This window comes from Nestor notabilis, unplaced genomic scaffold (genome assembly GCF_000696875.1).
Source record: "Nestor notabilis isolate BGI_N333 unplaced genomic scaffold, ASM69687v1 Scaffold36138, whole genome shotgun sequence".
In the NCBI taxonomy this organism is placed as follows: domain Eukaryota; kingdom Metazoa; phylum Chordata; class Aves; order Psittaciformes; family Psittacidae; genus Nestor; species Nestor notabilis.
The window spans coordinates 1-10,016 of record NW_009939345.1 but is presented as its reverse complement, the minus strand read 5'-3'; the positions used below and the strand labels follow the sequence as shown (position 1 = coordinate 10,016).

The 10,016-nt window shown below is 37.7% G+C and overlaps 1 protein-coding gene across 1 annotated transcript; it reads right to left on the bottom strand.

The window, feature by feature from the left end:
- Window positions 1-768: 768 nt before the first annotated feature.
- Window positions 769-9,803, bottom strand: SNAPC1 (small nuclear RNA activating complex, polypeptide 1, 43kDa). The gene is made up of 10 exons (XM_010019801.1): window positions 9,775-9,803; window positions 9,234-9,465; window positions 7,881-8,021; window positions 7,305-7,409; window positions 6,475-6,633; window positions 5,939-6,013; window positions 5,231-5,293; window positions 4,048-4,189; window positions 2,591-2,671; window positions 769-803 (listed from the first exon to the last, which is right to left on the bottom strand). The coding sequence occupies exons 1-10, from the start codon at window positions 9,801-9,803 to the stop codon at window positions 769-771; spliced, it is 1,062 nt and encodes a 353-aa protein (XP_010018103.1).
- Between the last annotated feature and the right edge of the window lie 213 nt (window positions 9,804-10,016).

The following is a 10,016-nucleotide window of genomic DNA, read 5'->3' as shown; positions in this document are numbered from 1 at the left end:
TAGGAGCAGAAATGCATAGAAGTGGGATGAGTTTGAGCTGGTAACAGAAAAATACAAGTATCAGCTTCTTCCATGCCTCTCCAAGTTTATAATATTGAATTCCAGTCCTGGCCTTGTACAGCTTAGGGTCATCTGCAGAATTAATAACACACTATATTTCTTCATTTGAATACACAAGGATTCCAGATCTGCTGGAGACAGAATACAGTAAAAGGCTTATCACTAAGTTAATTTCCTGCACCTGTGGGATCAAACCACAATAAACACTGCTGAAGTTACACACTATAAAATAGAGCAAGTAAACTGTGAAAAATAATTTATTGTACTAATTTTCAACAGTCAATAACCTTAATTTTATGTTCGGAGACAAAAGATTACAAACATGTCTCATATGGGGAAATATTGTGAGCTGTTGTTTACAGTCTCAGCTAAAACCATCACTGCAGATCAGTATGAGTTCCAAGTGGTAACTCACATTGTACAATCTAAATACAACAAGCAACCGTGTTCTCTTTCCATCTCAAACAGAGCATAGCAGCTTTGTCTCTCACAAGAAGCATTCACCAGGTGAAAAAAGGCAGCAGGGGCCATACCAAGAAGCAGCTAAGGTATACCGGTCACTACCAGTATTCCAGCATCACCGGTAGTTCTGGTCCCAGACACTTCTTGTTGTATGTTCAAAGACATTCAGAACAAGCACTCTGTGTTACCTCCAACATTAACATTTTGTCATTAAAATTAATATTAGTGCTTCTCCAACTGGATCCTCTAACATCTTCTTTTCCTTTTCGGGAGAGATACTTCTGAAAGGAAATAAAGAGATTTTTCTGACAAGCTTTTCAATCCGTCTTCCTTCATGGGAATTATTAAAGTAGAATTAATTCTGCCCAACAAAGGAAATTAATTAGATGAGCTCGAGATCCCCTCCCAATTCCTCTCCCCGTTGTTTTAAATATGAAAAAAAAAAAAAATCTTTCTGGATTCTACAGCACATTATCAAAGTACCAATTACAATTCCATTGATGAACAAAATATTGTACTTCAAAACTTATTCAGTCCTCAGAGCTTTCTGCTTCTCATGAACACCTTCAAGATTTCACTGAGTTTGACAAATTGAATACTCACAAAATTAAGCTCAAAATACTTGAAGAGATTGCTTAGGGGTATTCTTAATGCCTCAGAACTTGCTGACAAATTCTGGGAAATGGAGAATGTAAGAACCTTTTTGTTCACAACATCTTGAAGGATAAGTAAATAAAGTATAGTATTAAATGCTAAATGCACCATTGTGACTTCAATAAGACCATTTAAAATTGTCTACAACTAAGGTGATCAGAGAATGCAATCTCATTTCAGTATTACAAGGTACTCTCTTGCTTTTAAAAAAAGCAAATATAAATGTGCTAACTCACTACAAATGTATTTTAAGTTACTATGCTCCCTCGTATGAATTATCTTTCCATTACATAAAATTTTGGATAGTAAATTAACTTTAAAGGATATACTCTTTACACTTATCTATGTCATTAAAGCTTTCCAGAAGTTATTAGTAACCTAAGTAAATCCTACTCTTTCAGGTTAAGAACCAGAACCTCTGGTCTGTCAAGTTTGCCTTCCACTCTGTAAGCAAGACTAAGCTAGTTTTAGATTAGCTAGAACTGCCAGCAGAAATCACTCCTTTAGATGGCCAGCTCCTCTCCCATAAACACTACCCATCTTTGAGACATGGCAGCAAAGCAGTACCCTGGCTCTTCCCAGAGCACAGCTAAATACAGTACCTCAAGATAAAGAGGATGCAGCATCTGTTCAAGTAATACTGAGAACAGATGCTGAAGCTTCCAAGTTGCAGAGCAGTTCAAGATCATCTGAAACCTCAATTTGTGCTACATGCATATGATGCTTCTCAGAGAAACTCCACCATCAGATTTGAGAAACCTGGTTTACCATTGCTTCCAAATAAAAGTCACATTATTTCTAGTAATGTGAGTGATAGAAACATAATCCACTCTTCTGCTGCAGTCCCCAGAATCCTATCCCAACTATGTCAGACAACTTCTAATACAGCAGAGGATGCTGTTACTGTACATGTCTCCTGGAGCATAATCCTTAAAGCACTGCCCAGCAAAACTAAGGCTAGAGGGGAAACTTCCACAAAGTTGAAGCAGCAAGGGCCATTCTAACCTCAAGGGGCAGGTTACATAAATTCCCAGAGCTACTGGAATAGGTATCTTCTGTGAGTGGGAGAATGACCAAAAAAACCCCACTTTTGCCTACACCTTAGAACTCTTCAAGACACTTTATTACAGAAGCGTAAGCCTCCTTTTAACTGGACCAGTTTTATCTCTGAACGTACTACAATGAAATCTATGTCAAAAAACATGACTCCCAGGATTTTGCCACCACATGTGTGCAAAAATAGTCAAATCAAAGCTTCAATTTTAATGCTACAATTTACAGGTTAAAACTGATATAGATTTTGCAAGGCAGCAACACATGGTCCAAAATATCAACTTTAGTTTCAAAAAAATATAGCATGCAGAGAATTATTAAAACCCAAGTCACTGGTTTGTTAGAATTTCAATCATTGTACCTTCTTCATCTGAGTTTTCTTCTGTGATTACCGGCATCCCAACATGCTGAGTAACAGTTTCTTTTGCCACTTGCATTTCACCTGCAGACAGATATTTAGGAAGAACAGTCATCTTTTTTTGCTTCTACATCTCAGGTCCAGCAGTTAGAAGATTGTTCAGTTGCTGCCTGGACTTTCTAGTCAAAGGCTGTAGAGAAACACCTATGTGTCAGAGTACCTTTATACGGCTCACTAAAGAAACCTTCAATAGCAAGGAATTAACACTACAAGTGTAAAGTGTATTAATCACCAGCTTAGTCCACAGATAATTCAAAATGCCCTTATTCCGCTTCAACACTTCATTTACTGTTTTAAAATGAAACAAAGGCAACACTGTCTAATGCTCACATCTGAGGAGAGATGTATTTTCTCAGTAAGTTTTTTTCTGGGTGAAGGTAAGCAAGTCAGAAAAGAGTTTGGAACTTTGAAATGAAATCCCTGTGTGTAAAATCCTTGTGTGAAACTTCTATAAGTTTAAAAGCTGTTTTTAAAAAGTTTGCTCCTTAAACTTATTTTATTCCTAGCTAAAATTATAATGCTCAGAAGAAAAAAAAAAAAAAAAAAAAAAAGAATTACAGAACAGAATCAAAAAAGAAACAAGTTATGGGTATATAAAAAACCCTCCCAGCAAGATGAGAAAAGTTAAGTCTAGCTATAAACTAGGTTAATCTGGAACTGTTATAATGTAATAATTGCAATATTGAGATTAACAATTGGTAGAGAGTTTTGAAACTACATGAGTATTACATGAGTACATGGAAGTAGTAAAAATTTCAGTAACGAAAGGACAAAAATATCAGATGGAAGGAGAATGACAGATATGATAGTGTAAGACAGTGATGTACTAGTCTTACAAAGCAATCATTGTCATTAAGACGTCAATATCATTTTCTCTTCAGAAGTGTTAGAGGATATTCCTTCGAGAGGTCAGGAACAGAAGAGAACAGGCAAGGTTTACTTTGGATTTCATGAAAATAGTATGAACTATGAAAATTACCAGATAAGCTGATTTTCATCAAAAAGATAGCTTCAAAAGTAGAAGCTATCTGTCGGAAGAAGAACCTGACACACATTTTAATCTCTAGCATGTCTGTTATATGGCAACAGGAAAAATGAATCATGGACAGGACATGCTTCTCCAAGGTCATGCCTTTCCAGAGAAAAAATAGCAGAAGTGTATGTGTATGAGAGAGACTTCAGATTAACAAGAAATTGCATGTAATCATGTTGTTAGGTAGGAACTTAACCAAACTCTGGAAAACAGACAAAGTTCAATTACAAACTGGTATCACAAAATATTTCTTTAAGCTTCTACCTGTACTAATTGTCAGTAAAATTTAACCCAGCTACCTGAGGTAGCAAAGCAATGGATAAACTTTTGCAGCTGCTCCAGGTTCACAAATGCAATGGAGAAATACCTCTGATTTCTGAAGAATCTCTTTTTCTTGCTAGCTGTGGTCTCCTACTGATTTTTTTACTTCGGCTTGGAGATTTCCCATGATTCGATCCTGATTCAGAAGATTCCAATTTTACTTGTCGATGTCTTCTGGATTTGGAAGCCTAGAAGCCAAACATACATATGAATGATACAAAAAACCTAAACTTCTAAAGCCAGATATTTCTGTATGTCACCCAGTACTTTACAAATCAGCAAGGACCACAGCATCAACTTCCATGTCAGGGTGGAGGAAGGGATGGAAGGTGTTGGGTGGATTCCCACCAGCTTGTTCTTCAGTTTTAACAAGACAACGTGCTTCTATGATTTAATGGGTGTATCACTTAAATTCAGGCAATGAAACATTCATTTATCTTCAAACCACTCTCTGCTGGCATCAGCCTACACCATGTTGGACACCGCTGTGTGCAAGCAGAAGGAATACCTCTGAAACTGCTGCACCATAAAGCCTCCTTACTGTCGTATTTTGCTCAGGTGCCTCTAGAACACTGCCTGTTTCTAGAGCTCTGTTTCATTTAATAGCATGTTTTTCAATATTAGATTTTAATAGACAAGCAAAGTCCTGATGTTTCTCATAGGCCTGCTATAAAAAAGACAAATCAAGAGTATTTTTCAAGTAGCAGTTATTGAAACAGTAACTGCACTGCACCAGCTACTAAAAAAGAGAAAAATAACTGTTACAGCTGAACCCATGGCACAATGTTTCCAAGGACTTCCCACTGACTTTAAACCCCCAAGATCCATTTTCACAAGCATCTTCGGAGATTCCAATGTCTGAGCTTCAAGGAATTTGAGCAATTAAACTTTTAAGTATTTTTATTCCATCTACTTAAAATTCCATCTACTTAAACAGAGCATAGACATTAAAAGATACCTTGTAAATGAAAATCCCCCAAGCATAGACCACATCTGCATTGTTACCATAAATGTAACAGGAACAATAAGAGCTTCAGGTTTCCCCAATGTCTTAGGAAAAGTAGAACATTTATAGGTTGAATTAAAGAGTGCAATTTTAACTCGTTCCTTTCTGATCCGGCATTTACATTTAAAGTAAATTTTATTTAAAAAGGTAAGTCATTAATGTAATAACTCACTACATACCAGTTTAAAAGAAATACACCCCAATCCTCAAATTTTGTACCAACCTCAACAACCGCAGAGTAAGACTTGTATTTGATCCTAGCCAAAGCATTTGCTCTTTCAGAACCCTGCAAAGAAGCGAGATCAGTCAGAAAAAGTTTTCATACTCTATTATGGCAATATTTAAATGAAATACCACATCAGACAATCACTTGAGCAATAGCTCACTACCACTGTTATTCTGTAATTAGTTCTGTATTATTAGAATGCTGCTGAACTATTACTTTAATAAAACAAACAAACAAATACATTTCAAATTTCATTAAAAAGACAGAAATCGTCTTCACTGTTACAAAGCCCAGGAAAAGAAAATCAAATTTAAAACTTAGCATCTTACTCAAATTCAAACGTGAAATAAGCAGGTAAGTACAACAATAGAGATAATTCTACAGCATAAAAAAAAAATTGGGTCTTGCATTTAGTTGAAACTCCAGGAACCATAGAGTTTGACCAAGAACATGCAGCTCTTCCCCTTCTTACCTGAAAGGGATTTTTTTACTATGAGCATCTAAGAGCTATCACAGCAGCGAATGCTCAAAGATTAACAGAAAACAATCCAATTTAAAAACAAAACCAACCAACCCCACAAGCTGTTCCTGGAACTTACTTTGACACTATCAAGCTCTAACATACACTGCTCAGCCTGTGATTTGAAGTCAAAAAACTACCAGATTTGCCTTGCGCATTGTAGCAAACTAGTTAATTTTTCTTACCTCTGATTCTAGCAAATTCCCTTCTTCCTTTTTATTTGGCATTTCATCAGTTTCTTTAGCATTTAGGAATAATTTCTGGGGGGTGAAGAAAAAAGTGTTTTGTTTTGTTTTTTTCTTAAAATGTCTGACATATACAAGACAGCTAAAACCGAAAAACTGAAAAACGAAACAAGTATTTACACACATACCCATCTTCTTCACTGATTTATGCTGTGGCCTTTCCTTGATCCAAAAATAAAGTGTTACAAAGGTACATCCTATAGTCACTCTAATACCACCCGTAAGCCACATCTTCCAGGGCTTACCTTTCAGCAGTCATTTACGGTAACATGGAGGCAGTACCACATTCCATGTCCTTCACCCCATACCATAACACTGCCCAGGGCTTTACTCATTCCATGTCTTCAGTGTTACAATTCCTTGTACTTAAGTCTGAGATTTGCAAAGTATGCTCATAGGTAATTACACTAGAAAGACAGTTCTTATGTTCACACAATCTGTTAAGCTGCCACGGCATAATAGTTGATATTACCTACCGTTCTGTTCTGTTGCCATTCCTGATGTTCCAAGGTTATATCTTTAAGAGTAGCTACAAAATCATCTTTTATCAAGCTCAGGGCCTTGTCTGGCTGAGATTTGTCAGCTGAAATGACACACTTCATTTTCTGATAGTGGTCATGAATATTCATCAGCTCCTAAATATAAGAGAGAGGCTCTTTTCAGGGAGAAAAAAAAAATATTCCAGCAATAAAGTAGTATTAGTCCTCACTAAATAAAATCAGGCTTACACAAACCATTCTATAGAGACCATTGAACTAGCAAGAATATTAGAAACAGATTCTGGTTAGATCAGTTCAGTTTTAGGGAGCCTAGCATTACTGCTATCTAGCACTGAAGAAAAGCATCTTTGCATTATTCAAACCAATAAGGAAGTCTCAGTGATACTCAGGATCAGTGTTTAGAGGATTCGCTCTGATACGATAGCCTCTTTTCATCTCTTTGAGGAAGTATTTTACTTCCTCCTTTCGAGGAAGCAGGTCTTCTCACCCTGCTGTCTCACAGATTACTGATTTTTGTACCACTGTAGTCAACCTTACTGACTGGTAAGGTTGGTATTTCGTAGCAGCAACTGGAAAAACCTGTAAACAAAGATCTATCACTGGGTAATAATGAGCAACAGAAGAACCTCTACCTGTCTTGAATTACTCCATTTTTTATATAATTTAAGGCTATTACTCCAATCTGCATTCCATAAGAAGACTTACAAAGGACAAGACTGTGCTAATTAGAGAAGCTGTACCTCTTGGACAACAGAAGAAAAACAAAACAAGCCCCACTGATTAACCTGTAGTTTAAAAGTATGTACCTCCAATACATCATTAGTGATGAGGCTGTTTACTCTGTTACTTGGCTCCTTAAATTCTTCTTTAAATTCGTTTTCCTGAATCTTCTTCTTAGTTCTGTAATTTAGCTAAAGCAAGAGATAATGTTTAGTAACCTAAAAGCACACATAAGATGCCATCTCCTCTTGAGAATTCTTACTGCATATCCAACAATCAAGAGATGCTGAAGGGCATAAAACCATCTCATCAGCAGTAATACGCAGCTTTACCATCAAGTGCTTGGAGTCAGCATTTTTAAACAAATATTCCCTAGTCAATAATGTAACTCAGCACCCAGACTCATTTCCACTATGATAAGACATCTCAATTATAGGAAGAACATTAGATACCAAAAAATACTTCCAGGTGAGAAGCATGCTACATTCGAACATTCTCCAAGCTTCACGCCACATACCTAGCTACTTAAAGCAAGACATTACATTTCAACACAGCCTTAAAGCTAAACTAAATATAAGTGCTACTGAACTGTTAGCCATTGAGAGCTGAAGATATTTTATTAAAAATGGTAAGTCATTAATGTAATAAATGTAGTAACTCACTAGCTTTGGCATTGCTGTGAAATGGAATGCTCTGGCGAGTCGCAGCATCCTAAAGACGTACGCTGCGTCATAATGCTGGGAGTTTATCAGATCCTGTTGAAATCTATGGATTTCAGGCCAATCCTTGAGCGCAATTCTGATCTGCAACAAAACAGTTACATATTATCATACCAACCTGCATATTTCAACAAATCAAAATTAATTCAGCTGATGACTGTGATCATGTTATACTATACACAATACTCAGATGTTCAGGGTGTAGCATGTCACGTGATCACAGAACGGATCCTAAAGATCCTACAGAAAGGATCCTACTATAGTGTTTGTTATTACTATCAAGATGTTACACATAAGCTTATTATACTGACGTGTTAAATATTCTCTACAGCTTTCTTCGACAGTGACAATGAACACAAGTCCTTTTTGACACTTGAAAAAGTTAATTCTTCACATTCTGAAGCATCTGAAAAACAACACGCACCTAGGAGAGGAGACTGCCATGCACTAGGTATCAGGACACAATACTTGTACCATGGTTTGCTGCCAGTGAAATGCTCGTAAAAGTATCGCTCCAATATTTCTTGCTTTTGTTCTCTCACATCTACTCTGCCCACTTCATTTTCTCTCTCTGTTAGCTTCTTTAATAAGTCCTATATTCTCTGCTAGTTGGTATATCGTAGTGGTTTTAAAATTGCCTAAATTCATCTCCATAAAAGGTACTGGCTTCTCTGAAATTAAGATATGAGACATAATGGCATCACTGTAGACTACTTAAACTTCAGTTTCTTACTTAAAGAATCTGGACTCAATTGTGTGCACACCATATACATCACAGTTTCCAAGTAAACCACTTCTTGCGCTGTTTCCAACTCCTTTATATATTGGTCTCCTGCCCTAAAAGAAGCAAGAAGGCATGCCATTCAGGCATTCACCCTTTCAACCTAATTACAAACTCCACTTCTGCAAATAATTCAGCCAGTCTTCATTATGCTGAAATTCTGAAGAATAACTGGGGCTGCAATGGAGTTCACTGTACAGCTGATGAGCACATCCTCTGTTCCCATTTTGAAAGCTAGCTGTCTTCATTTCTGAACAGAGAACAGCTTCCTATCTGGTAAACAAGATATCCGAGACCAGAGCTACAATTTAGCAGGCATAAGCAATATTTTAGTCACCACCCCATAAGTTCTCAAGCCGAAAAGGGGATTGAAAGGCTACTTTTTCCAAAGGGACCATCTGGTTCCAAATATTTTTATTTTAACAAAGTGGGAGGAAGCGTTCTACCCATTTATAATGATGAAGTAGCCAGAGGCTCCTAGTAAGTCCTGAAAATAAAACATCAAGAATAATCACCTTTTGTTTTGGCTGACAAAGCTGTGTACTATAGAGCCCATACAAAAGGTACAGAGCACCAACTCGAATCTGGAAAGCGTACGGGGGCAAGAAATACTGCTGTGCCAGTTCTAAAGTCTTCTTTGTGAGCTTATTCCTCTCCAAAGCTCTTATTCTGCCACTAAAGTAAACAAAAGGGAAGCAAGTTAAAGCAAGTAAATATAAAAGTGCAGGCTTCGGAAAATCCATAATGCTGAAACATGGTTTAGGTATTTTAACATATGTTATCATAGGGCCAAAGTCCTGGGAAGTCTTCAAAGACAACCAGACCTTAAGCTCTCACAGAGTACTGCATAAAATTCTCTGTGTTAAATTAGATTTAAAGCAAAAAATGCAACATCCAGCAATCATTTTTTAATCTCACGAGGACTGCATCAAGCTCCCAAATATCAGCGTTCTAATCATGCATTACTAATGCACAAAATAAACTGAGCTAATAATTGGTTTTCGGTATCACACTGATGTTTCACTGCCGATGTTTCACTGCCATTTACCTACACACCAGCCAGGCAGACCTCTCCCAAACGCCATGCCCGAAAGAAACCCGGCTCGCCAGCACACCCCTTCAAGGTCCCCCGTACTACCGCGGGGCAAACTCAGTATCGGAGGCCCTCAGCATCGGAGGCCTGTGGGCTTTGGGAGGGAAAGGACAGGCTCCCTGAGAAGGGGCACGGGCAGAGGGCGCGAAGGGGCGGTCGGACCCGGTGCCGCTAAGGGCGGCTCGCAGCGGGCAGGCCGCGGCAG